This window comes from Pelobates fuscus, chromosome 3, assembly GCF_036172605.1.
Source record: "Pelobates fuscus isolate aPelFus1 chromosome 3, aPelFus1.pri, whole genome shotgun sequence".
NCBI classification, from domain to species: Eukaryota; Metazoa; Chordata; class Amphibia; order Anura; family Pelobatidae; genus Pelobates; species Pelobates fuscus.
Window position 1 is genome coordinate 334384353 of NC_086319.1, and position 23702 is coordinate 334408054.

Consider the following 23702-nt stretch of genomic DNA (forward strand, 5'->3'; position numbering starts at 1 on the left):
GGGTCAGGAACACAAAAATGTATTCCTGACCCTATAGTGTTAAAACCACCATCTAGCCCCCCCTGGGCCTCTCATGCCTCCATAAATATAGCAAAACCTTACTTGTATTCAAGCCTGAAGCTGCATTCTGTTTGCCTCCGAAAAACAAGCTGTCTACCGACATTATTATTATTATTATTATTATTATTAATATTATTATGATATTTATATAGCGCCATCAAATTCCGCAGCGCTTTACAATGGGTGGACGAACAGACATGTAGTTGTAACCAGACAAGTTGGACACACAGGAACAGAGGGGTTGAGGGCCCTGCTCAATGAGCTTACATGCTAGAGGGAGTGGGGTAAAATTACACAAAAAGGTAAGGATAGTATTAGACTAGTGACAGTTGCAGAAGAGTAATCAGTCAGGAGCTATTAACAGTTTAATTGATACGCTTTTATGAAGAAGTGGGTTTTTAACAATTTTTTTGAAGGAGTGGAGACTTGGGTGAGCATCCAACGGAGGAGGGAAGCAAGTTCCACAGGAATGGTGCAGCCCTCGAGAAATCTTGAAGGTGAGCATCAGAGGTGGGGGTACGGACAGAAGATAGACGTAAGTCTACAGCAGATCGTAAGGACCTATGGAACATACTTGTGTATAAGGGAGGATAGATAGGTGGGAGCAGCATTTTGTAGAGATTTGAAAGCAAGAACCAGAATTTTAAATTGAGCTCTATATTTTATAGGAAGCCAATGTAGGGACTGACAGAAGGGTGAGGCGCGGGAGGTGCGGGCGGACAGGAAGATGAGCCTCGCTGCCGCATTTATTATGGACTGTAACGGCGCAAGTTGGGAGCAAGGAAGACCACTGAGAAGTAGTACAGTAGTCATGGCGAGAAAGGACAGTGGAATGGACTGACATAATCAGAAGTGGTGGCCTGATCCAATCACAATGCTTCCCCATAGGATTGGCTGAGACTGACAAAAAGGCAGATCAGGGGCAGAGCCAGCACAATTCAAACACAGCCCTGGCCAATCAGCATCTCCTCATATAGATGAATTGAATCAATGAATTTCTATGAGGAAAGTTCGGTGTCTGCATGCAGAGGGAGGAGACACTGAATGTTTGGATGCAGTTTAGGCAGCTATGACCCAGGAAGGATATCTAACAGCTATCTGAGGAGTGGCCAGTGAAGTTATCACTAGGCTGTAATGTAAACACTGCATTTTCTTTGAAAAGTCCGTGTTTACAGCAAAAAGCCTGAAGGTAATGATTCTACTCACCAGAACAAATTCAATAAGCTGTAGTTGTTCTGGTGACTATAGTGTCCCTTTAAAGATTGTAGAATGTAACTTTCTATGTTATATTATTTCCTTTCTCTAATTTTTCTGTTGGTCTCTTGCTGTATAATGCTTGAAACTTGTGTTGCATGTTTGAAATGCATGTAGCCTAATATTCTGATATAAACACAACAAGCACCATAACCTCTACAGACCCTCTTCCTCCTGTTCTTAGTAGTCAAAAAGATTTTAGAAACGTGTGACTTCTTACTTGGTGTCTGTTGGCTGTGCCTCCCTGCCTACACTACTTACATTTTTATGGGAGTTTATACCTCATCCATATTTAATATTGCAATGTATATAAATGAAAGAGCTCTAAATTTTGATCTGTGCTAAGTCACCTGCGAAAATATCTGTTTGGTGGAAAGAACCTGGAACGTATCGAGGGAACATGGACCTACAAATGTAAAAGCTGTCAGTTTGCAGTTCCCAAGAAACAACTGTGCCTGCGATGTTTGCAGCAACCTGGGGAAACGATTCCTAAATCAAGGCTGTTAATAATTTGTCCTAGAGGGCCATTATTCAGTGTGTGAGTTACAGGATTGCTCTTAACATTAACAGCCAGTTCTCTCTGGATATCTTAAAGTATTACCCTTAAACTCTGAAACCCTTGGCTTCTTGTTAAAGTCCTTTTTGGACTCCAAATAGAGCAGGAGCTCTGAAGCTTTTCCCCTTGGCTGGTGTACGCTCATTGGCTGCAAAAAAATGTTTTTTTTTACTAGATATTATTGTGAGGCTTGTAAATGTTTCCAGTGTTACAAAATCTAGGAAATACTCCCTATTTCAGAAAATCTAATTATCTTATAATAGGCATAACTGTTATGGTTTGTTGTACATTTAAAATTACAACAAAAGATTGCCTTAAAAAAAAAGTTAGTTAGTTTAGAATTAAAGGGACACTCCAGGCCCCCAGACCTAGCGTCGCTGGAATCCCCATAGGAAAGCATTGAATAATGCTTTCCTATGGGAATGTCTAATGCTCGTGTGGCCATTGCTGCGCATGTGCATTAGGTCTCCCCTGATGATGGGGGAGTAGCGTGGGCGGAGCCTGACCCAGCTCCAAGGGACATCGGCGCTGGATTCAGGTAAGTCACTGACAGGGTTTTAACCCCTTCAGCAACTTTGGATGGGGGGTGGGAGGGAGAGGGGCACTGAGAGGTCCTGCAATGCCAGGAAAACTGATATGTTTTCCTGGCACTGGAGAGTCCCTTTAAAGGTGTAGACTTGCTCAAAGTCAGGCTGGCAGATTTATTTTATTAGAAACCAAATTAAAGGGATACTACAGGCTTTCCCTCCCTCATTCCCTACCTTGGTAATGCATTGTGTAGTTGCTGATGCTTTAAAAAGCAAAACAAAAACCTGAACCTAAGCAGCAATGTAGTGTGAAGTATTAACGTGAAACTTGACTATTTATAACTTTTTGTTTCTCCAAGATGTTTGCTTTATGTAGTCCCTTGTCTGATTCTCAGAAACCGCAATAATTACCACTGTAGAGTTAAGGGACATGGGACATTGCACTCAGACCACTTCAATGAGCTGAAGTGGTCTGGGTGCTACAGTGTCCCTTTAAGGAACAATAGGCTTGAAGTGATCTTCATTTTTACTTTTGAATACTTCATTATAATAGGATAAATTATGCAAAATTAAAAAGTTAAACATTAACAAAAGAGTTGTCCTGCAGCTGCATACACCGGAAAGCTGTAAGCAAGCAGCAGACCTCACCTCCCAGACAGAGAAGAAGTTCCACTAGTCAGAAGCCTTTCTTTTGTCTGTGAAGTCAGATCTATTCACATAAAACTAGTCCAATGGTATTTTTGTAATACACACCCAAGCAGCAGTGCTGTTTACTCTATCATTTGAATGGAATTAATAAATAATGTGATAGATGTTACAACAACTGTATAACGGTTTAATGGACCCATTCTGACAGTTTAAAATGTCCCTGTCAGTTAATGGTTTTAGTGTATATTCGTAAGCAATTTGGCTTTCATGATATTTACACTGCATCGATTTCATTTGTTTGCTCTAATATCAAAGAAGAAACATTAAAGGGACACTACAGTCACAAGAACAACTACAGCCTAATGTATTTGTTCTGGTGAGTATAGTCAGTTCTTGCAGGCTTTTTAATGCAAACTTTGCCTTTTCCGAGAAAAGGCAGTGTTTACATTACTGCCTAGGAACGCCCAGAGTGGCCGTCAATCAGACAGCCACTAGTCTGTTCAAATACTGCTTCATACAGGCAGGAGGTTTGTAAATAATAAACAAAAGGTGGAACACCTGTATCAATACTTTGTATACATTTTCATGGCATAATTTACTTCCTTTGCAGCAAAACAGTATAAAATTATTAATTTATTACTAGACTAAACTGGGTCATGGATTGCAGGATAAAACTTAGAAGGAAAGATTTAAAGGATCACTAAAGTGTCAGGAAAACAAACTTGTTTTCCTGACACTAAATAATCCTTAGGCTCCCCCCCCCCCCCTCCCCCTCACCCTCAGGGCCCTCCTCCCGCTGGGCTAAAGGGGTTAAAACCCCTTCAGCCACTTACCTTTATCCAGAACCGGGCTCCCTCAGCGCTGGTGACCTCTCCTCCCCCTCCGACGTCAGCTCCCGAGTGTAGCTGAATGTGCATGCCCGGCCAGAGCCACGCACGCATTAAAAACGCCCATAGGAAAGCATTTCTCAATGGCAATGGGAGGGAACAATGGTAGGTGTAAGGATCTGTAAATATTACAGTAAGATATATTAAGTATAGAAAGTATTAAATAACCACAGAAGAGGAGAGCAGTACTCTGATTTGTGTCCTGTTGGAGCAGCATTTAGCTCTTACAGATTGGTTGATTGTTACTGTAGTTTTTTTTTCTTTACTGTTGTTTGGAGTCTGTAAGGGAAGACAAGCAAAATACACAGCCTCCTATCATTTTGTAAAATTCTAATGCCTGCCTATACAAATACACATCTCAGGACGGGGGAAATCACTTTGGCCTTACAAGTCAAAGTACGGTATATTCCTATATTAAGACACCATCCTGTATTTTGAAGGCAGTAAACTTAATTTAATCTGCAGGAGTACATGTTTACATGATCTCATATATGCAGTTTGGTTTAAGTACTTTGTTTGTAATAATCCATGCTTTGGTAAGGATATACTTTGTTTACCCTTGTAACACTATGAGAAAGAAGAAATGTTCTGTTTGAAGTATTTCACATGCTTGGCCAACAGTTAAGTTGCTTAGAGTCCTCAAATGGAACATCCTGGTTCTCAGCACTTGTTAGCTGTGCGGTATTTAACAAAGGATAGCTACAAGTTCTTCAAGTACATTACAGAGAGGCCCAGATATGCAGCACTTAAACCTGACTGCTACTGTAATGTTTCTCTTTATTACTCTTGGTATGCTATTGTGTGTTAGGTTGGAGATCACATTGTTCAGGTATTTTCGATGTCCCTTTCAGGTGTGAAGTGAGCAGTATTTGAATTGTATTGAAACAGCGGCGTGCATGTAACAATTATTCAGCTGCTCGAAAGCAAATGCTGATTAGTATCCAAGTACTAGACAGATGACAAACCGATAAAGTATTTATAAAGTAAATCCGGTATTGCTAAACTGCAACTCCCACGATCCTCACGTAGTTTGAACACAAGCAGATGATGGTTTAAGGGGACACTAAGGTCGCCCAGACCACTTCATCTCAGGCCGTGCTCCAATGTCCTAGTCTGTGTTGGATTGTTATTGTATATGTCCCTTGTATAGTTACATTTAAAGCAGCGTTGTTTAGTGTATCTCACTCTTTAAACGGTAAGATGGTCACTTGTTTATTAATGGTAAAATAAGTAATATACAGTAAATAGGTGTGTTGCAGACTGTCTATATACACCGGCATTATATTATTCTTTAAAAAATATCAAATAAACCTTTGAATAAAAAGGCACTGATTGAGTGTATACAAAAAATCTGCTATCACTATTTTTGGGTGCTTCTCAAAACACACCCAACCTTGTGAAAACAAAATGTGTGGCAAATAGTGATATTTCTGTATTTTGGTTAACTGGAAGCATAATGAAGAAAGGCTGTGCACTGCCAGTAAAGGTGCAGAAACATTTGTGTTAAGAGCTGACACTAATAGGCTCTATTTATGTGAGTGGAAATTAGTTGTTGTTTTTTTGTTATAACAAACGTCTCTTCATTGAGGAAGGGCGTATTGTACCCATTATATTCTACTTACTTATTAGCACTCAGTATTCCCTTGTAGTTTGTGGTATTTGACTATTTGCTACACATTTTGTATTCACTATATTATTCTTTGTTTTGTCTTCCTGCAGAGTCACGGTACACTAATTTGGTTGGTTTTAAACCACAAAGGGTGTTCCCCAGATATTGCATGTTACAAGATCTGTTCATCTCTAGTTTTATCTACTTCCTACTGATAATCTGCTTTATAGCTCTTGTAATTGTAATTGTAAAAATTCCTGCTCAGAATTTAAACACAGAAATGTATAGGGTGATAGGGAAGCTGTGATTAATTATATGTAATGACTTGTTCTGTCTCAACTGAAATTATTATATTGAAAAATGGAGTTTAAGTAAATAGCCTAAAATCATACTGCAAACTTTATTTTATTTTTTGAAAGTTATTTGCAACACTTATTTTAGTGCAACCGTTTAAAGGAGCACTCCACCATTAAAAATAATAACGCTAAGCGATCCCTACTGACAAAACCGACCAAAAATAAAAAATAACCAAATTTTCTCCCAAGCTCCATTCTGTCCCCAGGACATAATCAATATTGATGATCTCTGGCCCAACACAATGCTTTTCATAAACAAGCATTACAGAGCTACAGTACATGTAAAACGATGGTTGTAATAGAATGCATTGAATCCAATATTTCTCTATGAATTGTAGTTCAAAATAATAGTGATCACTTCTCAAAGCCTGTGGGCAGGAATCCCTTTCTGGCTGTCTGACTGCAGAGAGGGTGCAACTAAAGTCTTTTTTTATAAAAGTACTGTTTTCTCTTGAAATTGGCGTTTTCATAAGCTAAAGGGTTAATCTCTACTTGGGGTGTTTCATTGAGGTGTGGCTGTCATTTTGTTTTTCGGATTTTTTTGTGTTTTTTATTCTTGTGATTTTTATTCTCATTTTATTTTTAGGATTTTTTTGTGTGTTTTTTATTCTTGTGATTTTTATTCTTTCTTTTTAATACAGATAAATGAAGAAGCTTAGGGTTTTCCTTAATTATTTTCAGTACTTCTGCATGCTTCTTATTTTTATGTAAACATATAGTAGAATCATATAAAAGCACAATTTTTATTGTGATATTGGGATTTATTGATTAGACAATCTAACATATAAAAAAGTGAATTACCATAATTATAGGGAACTTCTACAAATCGGCCAAGTTTGAGATTTTTTTTCTAACTTTCCTTTGTTTTGAAATTCCGAGCGATAACTCTGTTTATTGATAAATCTGTCAGAAATTTGTACAACTGTAGGTTTTAAGTTTTTAAAGAAATATTGCTTCATGAAATCCCCTAAAAACATTGATTTGTTTTTCATAGGTGAATAGTTAAACAGAAGAAAGGAATCAGAACTGTGATTATCATTGGGGGGGGACCCTGCAAATCTGCTTGAAACCATGACAACGCCGCAGCGGAAGGATTTGGATAAATACAGAGATCTAGATGAGGATGAACTTCTTGGAAACCTTTCTGAAGCTGATCTAAAACAACTGGAAAATGTCCTCGATGAACTGGACCCAGACGTGAGTTAATGGAGTTTAGACGGCCACTTTTTCTTACTTGTAATTGTGTAATTACAGCATTAGGGAACCCAACTCTGCTCCTGCTGAAAAGTGTACTGTGGAAACATTTCCATGATGCAAGGCCTATTATTGCACATTTGTTGTTAATTTAAACACATTTGGAAACTGAAATACCCAGATTTCAAGTTCAACTTCTGACCTTGAACTTCACTCTTTTTAATAGTACTTACCGGTATATTTCTTGTCTTTTCACAAAGTTTTGTATGATATCCAGATACCGCATCCTATTTATATAGCCTGCAAGGACTGACATTATATATTAATGTATTTGTTCTGGTGAGTATAGTCAGTCCTTGCAGGCCTTTTGCTCTAAACACTGCATTTCCAGAGAAAAGGCAGTGTTTGCATAACTGTCTAGAAACACATCCAGATGTCCAGCATCTCCACGCTCTACATGGCAGCGCTGAACTTTCCACATAGAGATGTATTGATTTTATGCCTTACTATGAGGAGATGCTGATTGGCCAGCGCAATCTGCTTATTATCACCTTATTTTCAGCGCCGCAGTGTTCCGCTGGAGCTGGCCTCATCCCCAATTCGCCACCTTGACACCTTGAGATAATCAGAATTCACTAGCTTACCTAATCCAATGCTTTCCTGTGGGAAAGCATTGTGATTGGCTGAGATCATCAATTCTGATGATGTCAGCCAAGGAGGCAAATTGGGACAGGGCCAGCTCCAGCGGAACACCTCGGCGCTAAAACAAAAGGTGAGTTTTTACCCTATTTAAGGAGGGCAAGGGTACTAAATAGTATTTTTATCACTATTGGGTCAAGAATACATGTTTGTGTTCCTGACCATATAGTGTCCCTTTAAGGTTCCCTCCAGGTGCACTGTTTAGCTGTCAGGAGGAGACCTTCAGACAGAAGAATCTATTTCTGGTATATGGGGTCCCTTCTTATCCCAACAAATTCTGTCCAGCAGGAGTTTGAGAGATAAGTAGCTTGTCCCTCCTCAATTAACATGAATGGAACAGTCCTGTAAACTGATATCAGCCAGTCCACAGGTTCTATCTAAATACACATATCCTGGTTAAAAAAAGCCCTAGTCACTAAAGTGTAAAAGACAACTTTTGCCTTTCTTTAAATACGGCTATTTCAACTCTAAGCCTGTGTTATTAACAATGTGAGTGCTGCAGGCGCACAATGTTTCTTTTTTCTTTCTATTTAAAAGACATCCTGGAATCTGTTTGGCTTGTGTTCTACACTTCCTGTGCTGCATTTTTACACATCCCTAGGGCTCTTGTTTGAGGTTCTGTAATATGAGAAAGAAAAGTAAAATGAGGATACAATATCAGTTTGTAGCTACCACTGACATGCTGTGTAAAGTGAATTTTTGCACCAATCGTTAAATAATGTTATCTTACTGAGTTTCGAATACACCTTGTGCTGGAGTTGCATGTTTTTCAGCTCTTCGTAATTCCTTAACGAGTGGTGTTTTTGATACTTTTAAAATGTACCGTGGTGGCATCTCATTGATCTGCAAACTAAATACCAGGGAATAAAGTTTTGAAAATCAAACTGTATTTAACTTTGTCATGAAATTATTATTATTAAAAAAAAATTGCGAAAGTTCGCGATAAACACAACCTGACAGCTGTTTATTTTTAAGCCACCTTTCTAGCATTTAAATCCATAGGTATGAGCACTATTCTTACAAGGAAGGGAAGTGGTTTTCTTACAAAATCTGTACAAGGGATGTTTTTTCTCCCAACCTACAGATTTAATCTTGATATCTCCCTGCCATGACTATAAGGAAAAAAAAAACAACTTTTAACAGCAAACTGCATATTGTGCGTGGCTGGAGTGTTGTGTTTATTCTATCATTACATCTGGAGTCTTATCAGCTGCCCTAAGGGATGAATGGCATGCATATCAAGAGATATGAATTTGGTTTTGAAGGATGGAAAAATGCGTTTATTTCTTTTTGTTTGTCCTTGCAAGTATATTTACAGCATGTTGCTCTTCTATGATAAGTTAAAGGGATACAACAGTACAGAAAAAGTAAACAGAAAAACCTTGCCTCGATCCAGGAGCAGGGCCAGGTTCTCACAGTAGCCTGATCCTCATTTAAGAAATTTACCCCCCCCCCCCTTCCTTGTTGGAGGAAGGACATCATGGCCATTGGCTGTCTGTCCTCAGCATGGTGTGCGTACTGATAACAGACACCAGCTATGCATAGAATTAACATTGGCAAGCCCAGAATGCTTGTTCCAGGCTGGGTAATGATGTTCTAATTACAGTAATATAGGTGAAGTTACACCTCTGGCAAGAAAGCTTTTTTAAAATTTTTAAAAACATTGTTTTATATGTGATTAATTTTATACTGAAACGCTGCACATATAGAGTCGAAGCACCATGACTACTGCCAATAAGTGAAGTGGTCATGGTGATTGGAGTAACCCTTTAAAGAAATAGAATTAATACATTTAACTACACACTGTGACTTTTAATAGGGCTCAAAATTCCCACTCGCCCTTGACAAATGGAAATTTAACCTTGGTGAGCACACTGGGGCTTGCAGTGTCCAGTAACTTATAAAGCCTGGCTAGTAGCATAGTATGCAAGATTGTATGCTCTGCTATAAACATTACAGACTGCAACATTTATACAAACTATGTTAATAACACTATTATTTTTTTTTCCTCCTCCCTTTGTACAGAATGCATTGTTGCCAGCAGGATTTCGACAGAAAGATCAGACGGGAAAGAAAGAAACGGGTCCTTTTGACAGGGAACGCCTATTGGAATATTTAGAGAAAGATGCGCTGTCTCAGAAGGATAGAGACGATTATGTACCATTTACTGGAGAGAGAAAAGGTAGTTTTACCCATACTGTAAATATACATAAAACACACACACGTATACTATTTTATATTGTGTTACTATTCTACAAGGGATAATATCTTCAGGAGTTTTCTTGTCTTCAAATATTTCCTGGGGGCCATTGTTGAAAAGGTGTCGTGTAATTCAAGCATGCTATGTTCTCTATCTCTGCTTTCATCTATTTTTGTTCAGATTCAGTGTAAGATTACAAAATGTATAACCCGAGCGGTTAACTAAAGCTAGAATTGAAATTGTTTGTGGCAAGACAATGTAAGGTGGGGGTACTGAAAAAAAAAATCTGTGTTCCAGACAGGTGAAAAGTATTGTGTATCTTATTTGAATTCCTTGGTGGAATTTAAAAGTAAACCACGACTTCTCTGGATATTACACAGTTGAATAAAACAAATTACCTGTAACTTACGTTAAAGGATCACTTTAGGGTTAGGAACACAAACATGTATTCCTGACCTTATAGTGTTAACACCACCATCTAGCCCCCCTGGGCCCCTCGTGCCTCCATAAATATAGTAAAATTCTTACTGTATTCAAGCCTAAAGCTGTAACTGCATGCTGTTAGACTCAGAAAAACAAGCAGTCTGCTGACATCATCAGAAGTGGTAGCCTGATCCAATCACAGTGCTTCCCCATGGGATTGGCTGAGACTGACAAAGAGGCAGATCAGGGACAGAGCCAGCATGATTCAAACACAGCCCTGGCCAATCAGCATCTCCTCATAAAGATGAATTAAATCAATGAATCTCCATGAGGAAAGTTCAGTGTCTGCATACAGAGGGTGGAGACACTGAATGTTTGGATGCATTTTAGGCAGCCATGACCCAGGAAGGATCTCTAACAGCCATCTAAGGAGTGGCCAGTGAAGTTATCACTAGGCTGTAATGTAAACACTGCATTTTCTCTGAAAATACAATGTTTACAGCAAAAAGCCTGAAGGTAAGGATTCTACACACCAGAACAAATTCAATAAGCTGTAGTTGTTCTGGTGACTATAGTGTCCCTTTAACCTTTTCCATTTGATGCTCTGTATTTTTTTTAAATGCATATAAAAGATTTACCAAGTTACAAAAAACACATCATATTAGAAGAAGAGAAGTAGAAACATTGTTCCTGTTTCTTCTCTGGGCTCCGTGCTGACTCACCATGAACCTTAATGGAGGCTCCAGGTTAGAGGTATCTACAGCAGTGTGGTTTTCTACATTTCATTTATTTCTACCCCCCCCCCCTAATTTTTTTTAATTTATATTAGTTTAAGACCTTACAAAGATTTATTTGAAAAATATAGGTTATGATTGAACATAACATTAAAAATCCCTGGAAAGCGTTTGATCCCCTTACATAGGTTACATAGGTTGTGGTGGAAGGAAGTTGCCTGTCCCCTCCGTTCCTGCATATAAATACTTATACATTTGTAAATATCCCTGCAGCTGAAAGCCCCAACCCATGCCTGAGAAACATAAGTGAACTGCTCTCAGCTCTCAGCTAAAGAATAGTCTTGGCTCTCAACGGTATTGGGAACATCACGATTGTTTGAGCCATTTTCTAAGAGCTCATTTTAGAAGCTGTAAATCCCAGATCAAGCTTGGAGCTCTTGGCTAGGTCCCCAACAGTGGCCTGGTGTCTTCTAAAGCTGGGTAAACAACATCCAACTTCTGCAGGGCTTTAGAGGATGCTGATCCAATTGCCAATTGTAGACTCAGAGTCAGCTGATTGCTCTTAGCCAGTGAATGACATTCTGTGCATAGAAATAGGCACGGAATTGACATTAGCCTGCTCAGTTCCGGGCACTTAATGGCGCCCCAATGCCACTGCTAGAATTGGAGTTGCACCTCCAGCATCAGAAAGGTTAAACTCTGTGTGTGCAGTGTTTTATAGTAAAACTGTACACATACACAATCCAGGCACCATGACCACTTCAAAGCACTGATGTGGTCATGGTACTTGGAATGACCCTTTTATTTATAAAGTGCTAATTATTGTATATTGGTAAACAATGAGCACACATACAAGTGTTTCGGTGATAAACACATGTTTTATAGGGACAAATGTTAATTAAGAAGAACCTTGCTCGGATTAGTTTCATTTCCTTTAAACACTTTCCTCACATCTTCATCCTTTTTGGAAACTAGCAGGCCGTGTAACATAAGGAATGTAAGTTCTTGTAATTTTTTTTGTTCTTCTATATAGCTGTTTTCCTGCTGTGATCAAAGAAATCCTTAGAAGTTGATGACCGTTTTAAAACACGCATGCCGATATGAACTGAATAGATAGCATGCCTTATGTTTATGGTGATAGGCTTCTCTTTGAGTTTCAGAGTTTACTACAATAGGTATTCCTTTGATTCTAATATACCTTAAAAGGAAAGGTGTTTTGCACAGATAAGGCGTTTTCTTATCTCACCCTTGTCTGTGGATGTGAGGCTGACTCAGTGCTATGTGACATATGTTTTGGTTTTTTTCCTGCATGAAATTTCACACCAACACAATCTGGGATTCATGTTTGACTCTAGACTGATAAAGAGGGAAAGCTAGGTAAATATATGATCTAAGCTGCTTTTTGTAGTTGATCCCATAGTTGATGTAGGTGTGTACCTACAGTAACTATTTTATACACTAAACTAGAAATTGTTGGTAAGTGACCATGGAATTGCAGTTTTTTTTTTAAAATAACTTTTGTTGCCCAGCAATGATTAATTTTACACAAAATGCAATCTATTACATTTGTCAAAATGCTTGCTTAAAGGGACACACTGTAGTCACCTGGTATGCATCACACTATGCAGCACTGCCCCAGAAAGCACCTCTACTGGCCATTGGAGGTGTCCCTAAGTTCTAATGCAAACACTGCATATGAAAAGACTGCGTTTACATTAAAAAGCATGCAGGGACTGACTGCACTCACCAGAACAACTACTTTAAGCTGTAGTTGGTCTGGTGTGTATAGTGTCTCTTTAAGATAAATTTGCAGAAAATTGACCATCACATGGGAAAAAAAGGGTTAGCAGAAGTTATAATTGATTTTCAATATCTTATTCAATTATATTATTTTCAGAAAAGTGACCACTCCATTTTATTTATTTATTTATTTATTTTTTTTTATTATTTTTTTTAGACCACTCCATTTTAAACTCAGTATTTACCTTGCCTTACTAGCATAAATTAACTAAACTGAAAATTGTAGCAATTTTAAAATCAAATTGCAACAAAGCGAAGCAGCGAAGTTCACGATTTATTTATTTTAATTAGATTTTTCCTGAAATCAGCAATTTTGCTTGTTAAGTGAATAAACACAAGTGACTCCACATGTTGTGTCTTGTACTCGCAGGGAATGCCAAGGTTGAGTTAAACCCACAGCCTTTATACATTGAATAACCTTTGCACTGCCGTAATTTCCTGTCCTTCTCTCAGCTGGTTTTATCTTCTGCGTTGAAAGGACAACATATCTCTCTGTCAGACACACCAAACTTTATACAACCAGACGTTTCATATTACAAGAATATTGTTTATGGTGCTTTTGAATGCCGGTGATGACAGACTTTACAGCAAATGGCCGACCAATAAAGACAAACATAATAGTCTGTCTGATTGTTTAAGACAGTGATGGCAAAATGTAGAATTCAAGCCCATGGCTGAGTGGGCATTATGGGGAAACATAGTTCCCAACCATTATTGGGTCTGTTAATTATCTGATGGCAGTTAGAAAACTTTACTAAACCACAAACTGGATTCTGTGTAATAGTTTTTAGTGTCCGTGTAATAGTGGACATCTTCCCTTAGCACAGGGTTGAAGATGTTGTGGACACTACACTCCCTGTCCTTGTGTTCCATAGAGTCTAATGTTTCCTTTTATTTACATTCACGTTTTTAAAGTGGTTCCATTGATCCTGTGATTAGTGGCACTAAGATTGAGAGATTAACTATTTTCCCCATAAATGTTTGCTGGGCAGGGGTTTATAGAATAAAGAAACCAAAAGCTTGAATCGGGAAGAAAGGATTTTGATTGTTGGATCCTTTTCCTCAGAGCCTTAAGGTTGAAGTCCTAGGCTACCAGCCAGGTCTTAAAAGTTACTCGCCACTGCAAGGCATAGAACGCCCGCCAGGGGTGAATTTGTACTCACAGGGCCACATTTTCACTTCCCAATAGCTAGTGGAAATTGGAAATTGTGAGCCCTGCTCTGCCTGGTATGAAAATGATAAAGTAAGGAAAGAAGTTGGTAGATAATATATCAAAGAAAACTGTTTCCGTTGTTATTAATTATTAGCCATCATTGGGTTTATGGGATAAATGTCCGTTTCATATGGGATGCATCCACTACTTTGGGAATCACTGTTGTGGTTCTCAAGCAATGTTCATTGGATGTGGGAGGAAGGTAAAATGTGTTGGGTCATTTTCTTTCCTCTACAGACAGTCCAAAAAAAACACTGAGGTCCATTTGAATGGTTTATTTCAGGGTATACACTTGTGCCCTCCAAGGGAGAGTCAATACAGGCTCTGCCTCTGACCCCATGATACTTAATCCTTTCGCAAAGGGAAGGGGTGTGTGTTACAGCTGGTGTAACAACTTTAAAAATGAAAAAATAGAACTTCTCAGAACTGGGTAAGAGATAAGTATTTAATAGCTACTGATATAAGCATTACATATGGAAATGTTAACATGATTAATATGTTCTCATTTTGCATAATCAAATCCCCTCTTTAATTGAATGTATACATTTTATTTTCATTTCCTGCACCGGATACATGCAGAATCTAATCCACGTCAAGTAATATTCCTTTACTTTGTTAATATTTGCTGATTTCTCCACCATTCCAAATCTAAACTATCACCTCGGTCAGAGATTAGATTAGGAATACAAATTGCTAGGTGGGAAAACGTTCCATTACACATAGCAGATGGTGCAGCCCTCCCTAATACTCATTGGAAAATGTCCCATTGGTTCTTTGCCAAGAACATCTCACTGTGTTTATGGAAGTCACAGGCGTCCAGTTCTGTATTGTTCAGGAACCTTAGCTGGGGAGTGATTTTGTTCTTCAGATCTTGCCTTTTACATGGAAAAAAAACCTTATGGTTGGTAAAAGAAAATGTCTGTTCTCCTGTTCATGCTTGTACACCTGATGGCACTGATTTTCCAGAGAATGTCTTGCCCTTACTTGTGATGAGATGAATTATCTAAATATACAACATGCCACTATATGCCTCATTCTCTCGTGATACAGGTCATAGTTTTGATCTAAGCATACTTTGCTGGCAGCATTAAAAACTACCTATTTGTAAACTGAGTGTTTAGATTGCGTTTTACAAATGCCTGTAGGCACTTAGGATATTTGTATGCGTCAGAGGTAATATTTATTTTATTTTTATTTATTTTCTAGGGCACATTTAATTCAAAGTTTGCTCAGATCAGTTGTTTCCTAACTTCTGTGCTTAAAGTAACACTCCAATGGAAAAAAAAGTTTTCAGTTTTTAACAATTTAGTAGATATACCCCCAATGGCTTATAAATCAGCTTGCAAAAGTTGCAGATCTCTTGTCTGCAGCCTTTGCAAGCCCTCATAATTTAAACCCTGCGCAGACCTTCTATGGCTGTCCAATCACAGACATCCTAATGCAGCTCAATAAGAAGCCTGTGCCATGCAGGTGTTCTAAGCAGTTGCTGCCTCTTGAGTTTTGCTCCACTGATTGGAAGTCATTGTGGTTGGCTGAGATTTTCACTTTTGATGATGTCAGCCAAAGAGAGAGATCCGAGCCAGAGCCAGCAAACTGGAATAAAGGTAAGATTTTACTATATTTAGGGTGGACAGGGGGGCAGTCTGCTAGATAGTGTTTTTGAACACTATAGGGACAGGATTACATGTTTCTGTTCCTGACCCTATAAAATTATGATAAATTGGCAATCACTAAATAGATTTATATGGTTGCCTTGAAGTTCTAGATCACATGTGAGATGTTATCTTGCAGTTATCTTCTTAATGCCTCCACTGCAGCTTGTCTTTTTTTTTATTGGCATAGTTGAATCATAGGAACATTTGTTCCTGTGTATGTTTTGTGCACTGCTTGTCTTGCTCTCTAGGTGGCTTAATGCTATTGTTACACAGAGCCCATTCCCAGCTAGTTTGCATGAGGCTCATTCAGGATCCTTTCCAGCTATCCAAATTAACCAGTATTCAAATTTACACTGCTTTTCAAAGTCACTTCAGGTGATTTTTAAAACTATTCTCAGTGTAAATTTTGTTTTAATATTTCATAAAATATATGTGCAGGCTTCACTTCCACTCTGCAGTAAGAGGATGGTTAATCTCAACATAAATAAATATACATGTACTACTGTGCTTTTTTGATAGTCTGATAGCATTCTATTTATTAATGGACACAGCCAGTTTCTCCCAGAAAATCCTGTAGAGGACTATGTTTCATAAAGAATGTTGCATGGCTATGGACTACAAGCTTTTCATGTATTATAGAGTATATCCCTAATGAAATTGTCCCCGAACGGCAACTTTGATATTTTGGTCACACTTTGTGTCCTAGTCTGTGATAGCTTGCTTGTTTTAAAACATAAGTAGTTTTTGGGCTCTGGGCTGCTGGAAATGAGACTGGACCATTGTTTTGAATATGAGAAAGACTGATGGCACAGGGCACCAGAAACCCTGGTGGGAAATGCAGTTTTTGACATTTTAACTGTCTCAGTCAGAATAAAGCATGTTCACGTAGGATACCTCAAACAGTCTTCAAAAATCTTGGGAGTGACGCAAAGCTGTTATACCAAGACCTATGGTATGGTATGTTCAGTGAGATTTTATTTAGAAAGGATCACAATGATAATAATTCCAATTAGTGTTTATTTACTTTTATTTTCTTCTATTTTAGCAGTAATGTAAAATGTGCTGTGGACATGGCCCGTGCTGATACTTATAGTTCTATTTAGAAGTTTGTAGTGTGTTTTATTCCCTGTCAAATAATTATTCGACAGAGGGAAAGCACCAGACTTTCTTACACATAAAAAGAGATTAGCACAGTTCCAGAATGCAACACATCTGCTGAGGTTTAGTACATATCCTAATCTTGCTTTGTTGGGAAAGAAATGGTTGGGGATAAAATGGATGTTAAATCAGCGTTCATTTTTAAAAACTTGTTCCTCCAGAAGATCTCTAATTTTATTATAGTGTCTCCAGAAATGACAACCTTAGGCTCCTTCACGCAAGGTATGCTGTATTCTTCATTGTTTGGAGTCAAGTTCTCCATAGCTGTTCCCTGGACCCATAACTTGATATTTTAAACAGGTGGGTCTTGAACCAGTTTTATCTCCCAGAGTATAACTAGTTTAATCTGCTAGTGATTCGTTTTACAAGGAAACTGACATTTTATTTACATCTTGAAAGCTGGTTTGTAGGAAGCCGCACACTTTTCCAGTCATAACTAAGAAAAGCATGCAGTATGTTTTATTAAGTATTACCGGTATTTAAATTTAAAATTGCGTAAGCCTAGTGGGTCTGCATGAAGAATTTCCAGAAATAAGGTACATATCATATCTATCCCTTATCTTTCTTGTCTACAGAAATATACTTGTTTATTGTTACTCCACAACGCTGTGAGAAGCCTTGTAAGACCATATTACATAGTATTTTCTGTCCTGTGACTATTCTGCATGCAGTCAAAGTGAAAATTGCTCATCTGCATAAAGATAACAAAATTTATGGAAATTGAAAACACTGACACAAGTAAAAACAAATAAATAAGCTCATGATATATAGCATTAGAATCCTCCTGGGAGTACCACAACTCCATTACAATAAGGGGCACTAATAGAAAATAATTATTCCAAGGCTGTACTAAAAGCTCTATTAGCCTGATAAATACATTTTACGGAGTCATTCAATGACCGAGTAAGCCTGAAGCCTTTCTCTCCTTCCCCTTAAAAAAAATGGGCAATATAGACTAGAGATCATGGGTGTGCCACTTGTTTGGCAGCCATCACTTCAAATGTGATCTGATTTCCTCATTTTGTGGTCAGGCTTCAAAACATTGACTCACATCTTTCAGCCCAATAAAAAAAAGTTGCATTGGGCTGGGATGTGAAGCTTATTGCAAAACACATTAAATTATTAAGATATTTTAATAGCATATCACCAAGGTAAAAGCAAAGTTTCTTCCAAAAAGTATCTGAGATTGCCCTATCAATATATTATGAAGTACCCACTAATTGTTTAGTTTGGAACAGGGTTTTTAAATTCTGTCTGCTATGCAGTAATCATTGACTTGACAATGTATTCAGTAACATTTTAAATGATGCTCAGAAGTTTTAAGTTTGATCCACAACCCAGTCCTCAGACACGACCAACAGTCCAGGTTTGTTAGTATCTCCATTGGAATAAAACAGGGAAATCCATAAATCCTGGACTGTTCGTGGTTGCTGAGGACCAATAGGCCACTATAAATATTTCTGATTAATTACAATCCACCACTGCCATGTTCTGTTCTAGGGTGGATTTTGATGAAACGTCAGCTTGACATACATGTGATGAAAGAATCTTCGTAACCCCTGGATCATCAGAAAGCCATGTTTTATGGATGCCTCGTACACAAATGTAGATGAGTCTAATTTGCTCTTACAGTTGTTTTAACAGATTTCTTGGAAAATAAGGACATCCAAAACATGTAGTCTTTACATTGCTTTGGAAGAGCATGTTTCCACTCATCTGTTACTTTTAATGGGTTCTTTACCCTCCACACCCCCACTGTAGCATGGTCAAACGGCTAATAAGTTGATTTTCTGCATTTGTGATGCCAAGTTTTGTGAAAAGTTCCTCTCTCTCCTTTAGTAGTGTTGGTTCTGAGAATTGGTTTATATGTACAGTACAGCACTGGGAGAGTCTTCCACATTTTCATAAAATGGCCTGTAGTCAATCACCAAACACATCAAATTAAGTGTGTTTGTTGTTGTTGTTTTTTTTTTTTGCAGTGTGTTTTGGGTCCAAGAATCTTCTTTTGCTTTGTGTGTGTTTTATTTCATTATTTATTATTCATTGCTTTGCCAGAGAAGACAAATCTTCTTTCTGAGCGCTGTTCTATTGTCTATAGAAAATCCGAATCAGCGTATATTGGCTGTTTGTTTTTGTTTTTTGTCAATCATTTTTTTATTGTTACAACGTTATAACAAACATTTCTTCAATGACACAGTGACATTTACAGAGTTCTTCTGTTTTTTTGTTTTTGTATGCTGAAATAAGATATATTCTGTCTTTCACCAGCTTGGCGTCTTAGCGAGCTATGCCGTGGTGATGCTGTAAAAGTGGCAGACACAATAAATAAAGAAATCATAGCTGAAATGTGCCCATTATGTTTTCTAATGCAATATAATATGAAAAAAAATCCCAAAATAACACGGGTAAACATTATAATCACATTTAAACATATTGCGTTTGCAAAAAAATTCCATCAGTCTTTAAAGGAAGACTGAAGATTAGGTGCACCCAATTCGTCACATTCTCTATTGAAATCTGCACATTTTGTAGGACACACTTTTCACACATAAAGAATTTCAGCAAGCCAAAAGGGTCTGGAGTGTCCCTTTAATTCCTGTCTGGCAGCTACAACTTGCTTTGCTGATGTTTTTTATGGTTTAACTTTGTTTACTGCCTGTTACTTGAGCTGTGACATCACATATTACAGTAACCAACAACTGAGGGACGTAGAAAAGAAGAGGTAGGGGGTTAGGATACAACTATACAAATGTAAGCATGTAAAAATATGACTTCGTCCAAAATCTATACAATGCATACATTTTGTTTTGGTCACTTCAAGTTTTGGTAGTTTTTCCCACAGTTTAGAAGACCACTATAGTCACCCAGACCACTTCAGCTCAATAAAATAGTCTAGGTGCCAGGTCCCGCAGGTTTTAACCCTGCAGCTGTAATCATAGCCGTTTCAGAGAAACTGCTTTGTTTACATAGCAGGGTTAACCCAGCCTCTAGTGGCTGTCTTCCTGACAGCCGCTAGAGGCGCTTCCGCGACGCTCAACGCGATCGCATTGAGTAATGCTTTCCTATGGGCGGTTTGAATGCTAGCGTGGTTCTGACCACGCATGTGCATTCAGCTCCACTCGCATGCGCATTCAGCTCAGAGGGAGCCCGGCGCTGGATTAAGGTAAGTGGCTGAAGGGGTGGGGGGAGGGACCTAAGGACTATATAGTGCCAGGAAAAAAAGTTTGTTTTCCTGGCACTATAGTGATCCTTTAACATTTACTTCTCCTACTGCAGGGGTGTGGAATTCTTTTTTTCACTTAGTGGAATATAGTGTGGTAAAAAATTTTAGACAAGTGTCAGAAAGGACATTGTATATCCATATCTGGGACCACTGCCGGTAATGCAAGAAACAAGGATGGGGAAAAGTATACAAATTAACTTTATTACAGTTTGGGACAGTATATTACAACATAGTGATACCAAGTGACTTTGGTACCTGCGTATGGTTTTATTTTTTGCAGGTTGGCTTTCATTCAAACTTTTCTGATTATTGTTTTAAATGTGCTACTTATCTTACACACTGGTAATGAATCCAATATTTGGTGCCATAACATAATGAGTACAGGACATTTTTAAGCTGTATTTTGTATTATTGTCATAATGTATTATGCAAATCATCTTACTAAAGTTTTACAGAGATGGTATACAGGCCAAGTGAGTACTTTGCGTATTCTTCAATTCAGCAGGTAATGTTTTGCAGTTATGACATTTCCCAAGAGAGATGAGGAAGCTTTAATGTAGAGCTGGTTAGCCAATACCTGGATGGGGGTAATGGAAGTTGAAAACTATTACCTTCACAAATGAAGAATATCTAATGCAGATATATTAACTCCAATTACTGCATGTTCTGTCTAACTGGTCTTTCGAGATTGATGGATCACTCATCACCTGGGTACTGCAATGCCTTTCTTTTTGAAGGATGGACTTTTTTCTGGAGTGTATTTAAACAGGTTTTCTTTGTTTTAAGAACTGCTCATGTAGGTGGATTCGAGGTTAATGAAATTATATACTGCAGATATCTAAAATGTCTTTGTTTTTCCCAACATACATCCAATTACAGTTATTATATAAAGGATTTACTGTCCTATGTGTTATTTATTTGAGAGCTGAGTTTGCAAAGGGTTAATGCAGGGATGAGTATCTCGTGCTTATGGTGGAGCTGGATGGCTATCAGATTGACCCCTCTAATAATGAGATCATGGCCAAAAAAGACCTTAAACAGTAGATGCACATCTTGGCTAAATTGCACCCTACACTAAAATAACTACTTCTTTGGCTTTGTTTGAAAGAGGCCAATTCCTTGATATGTATTTTTAGGTGGTTCTCTAAAAAAGTCAATTTACCTTCCCTAACTCCTCTGGCTCTGGGGCTAATGAAAGGAGTGTGCTATAGGGCAAGTGTTTGCTGTAGTGTTTGCATACTGCATACACCTGGCCACGTGCAGAAAAATCAGGTTGATTGTTGAATGAAGCTCAGTCGCACACAGGAACTTGGAAGACTTAATTCTACGCTATTTTCATACACTGTAGTTGTGACTGAAATTAATTCTCAATTATATATATATATATATATATATTTTTTTTTTATTCGCGATGTTCATGGAAAATTTGCATAGTGACTCACGATTTTTTTTTTCTTCCATTGTTTATTGTTACACCTGTTTGACTAGTTCTTTCTAAACAGCGTTTTGGGTGGTTCACAGACATAAAACAATGGAACTAATGTACAGTACAGACCTTCAGCTAATTGATTATGGCCCATCTGACAAAAAAAATTCACACTTCTTCAATTAGACTTTTTTTTTTTTTTTTTTTTGACAAGGAGAGGTGCCAGTCAGATAATCAATATGTAGAAAGGAATCCAACAAAGTAAAGGCGCCATTTGATCATCTGTTTTGGGAGAATGGTTAGTGACTTTGCTATTTGTTTCTGAATGGTGATGATAATAAATTACTAGTCTAGTACCAAGAAGTGTTTTAAAGGGTAGGTTTAGACCACATTAAGCTAATGTCGATATTGTATTCAGCCATGTTACAAAGATTATGGAGCGTGATGGCATTCTGAAGTTACATAACCTCTGGATTACTAAACTGACAATTGCACTTTTCTCTTCAGTAGTTTAACATCATTATCATTAACAAACTGTGAAACGTCTGCATAATGCTGATTTTCCTCCAGCAGATTGCCAAGATCAGTATATAGCAAACCTCCGCAAACCTATCTTGAATATCTCAATGTGTTTTTAAAACTTTGCATATAAGTGGTATGTAGGCAGGATGAACCCAATCACTATAATTACTATATATGACTGTAGAAATCGGGTTCAGCCTTTCACAACATTTGTAATGCTCTATATCCTTAGAAACAAATATATTAATTAAAAATATAAAATGAATGTTTTCTGGTATCTCCTTATGTGTTTTGGTCAGGAGACATTGTGTCTAGTCACAAGATCTTGGGATGACTAAATCTATCTCCTGTATTATTTTCATATCTAACTCCTGTGTAAAGTAATGCAAGCTCTCTCTAGAATTTGTCTTGACCTCATGTGTTGAATATAGACTTGATTCATCGTTATTGCAATGCTGCCACCAACAGACCAAAATTGTGTAACACGGATTTGCATCATATGTTATTGCTGAAGGATAATAAGCCACATTATTTTTGGACGTTTGTGGTTGTGTGACTTTTTAATATCTTGTTTGCAGGCAAAGTATTTGTTCCCAAGCAAAAACCCATGGACTTCCGTACAGAAGACAAAATTGCTCTTGATCCAGAACTGGAAGAGGCATTGACCAGCGCCACTGATACTGAATTGTGTGACCTTGCAGGTTTGTATTGGTCCTGACAGCCTGTAACTTTACCTTCCAGCAAGACTGCATTGCGTGTTCCTTACATTAGAGGTAGACTAGTATAATGAGCCGTGACTGGATTCTTAAGCTGGGTAATATAAGTGTTAGAGACACTGATACCGTTACATTGCAGGGAGTGTGTAAACTAGAAAGTATTCCACATAGTTGTAAAATGTTAATCATTCTGTTTTAAAATAATTGTGTACATTATGTTTGAGAACCTAATGATTTGCATTTAGTCATGTCAGTGTTATAGTTTTTCATCAAACCTTCATTTATGAAAAGTTCTACCTCTTACTGGTATAAAGTGTATTTTGTAGATTAATCCATGCAGATTAAGTTTTCCTTGATGAAATGTTCACATTTAATGTTATTGTATTTCCTTGTTTTATTTTGTAGCTATCCTGGGAATGCCTAATCTGCTACCAAACAATGGCACCAGTAATGGGTATGATAGCCAAGGATTTCCAAGTGAGTATTGATTGATCGACACTTGTTAAAGATGCTTGGTAATGCACTAGAACTATAGTTAAGACCAAATAAAGCTCTATATTGTGTAAAGTGGTCTCTTGCTATCTTCCTCTTATCAGTTATTCTGCTAATGCTGGATTATCCAGTATCCTCTTTATTTGCACTTCTCATTTGTCAATGTGAAGTTGAATATATTCCTTTAAAAACAAATAAAACATGGGGTGCAACTGCATATATTGATTGGCCAGCATCTGTCTCTCTTTGTCCTACCCTTAAAACATATTTGTTTTTATGCTCAAGCACCTTCAGACTTTGGTTGAACGTTGCACTCCTGTGTTCAAAATGAATATATTGGTTGTTGGTTT

At 37.8% G+C, this 23702-nt stretch overlaps 1 protein-coding gene across 1 annotated transcript in view; it reads left to right on the forward strand.

Moving 5' to 3' along the window:
- Positions 1-23702, forward strand: part of LOC134603260 (tropomodulin-3-like) — a 48102-nt gene that overhangs the window by 16468 nt on the left and 7932 nt on the right. Inside the window, exons 2-5 of the mRNA XM_063449055.1 lie at positions 6892-7094; positions 9816-9972; positions 22723-22845; positions 23266-23337. Coding sequence (XP_063305125.1) covers positions 6969-7094; positions 9816-9972; positions 22723-22845; positions 23266-23337 — 478 coding nt within the window. The 5' untranslated portion in view covers positions 6892-6968. The remainder of the gene's footprint in view (positions 1-6891; positions 7095-9815; positions 9973-22722; positions 22846-23265; positions 23338-23702) is intronic.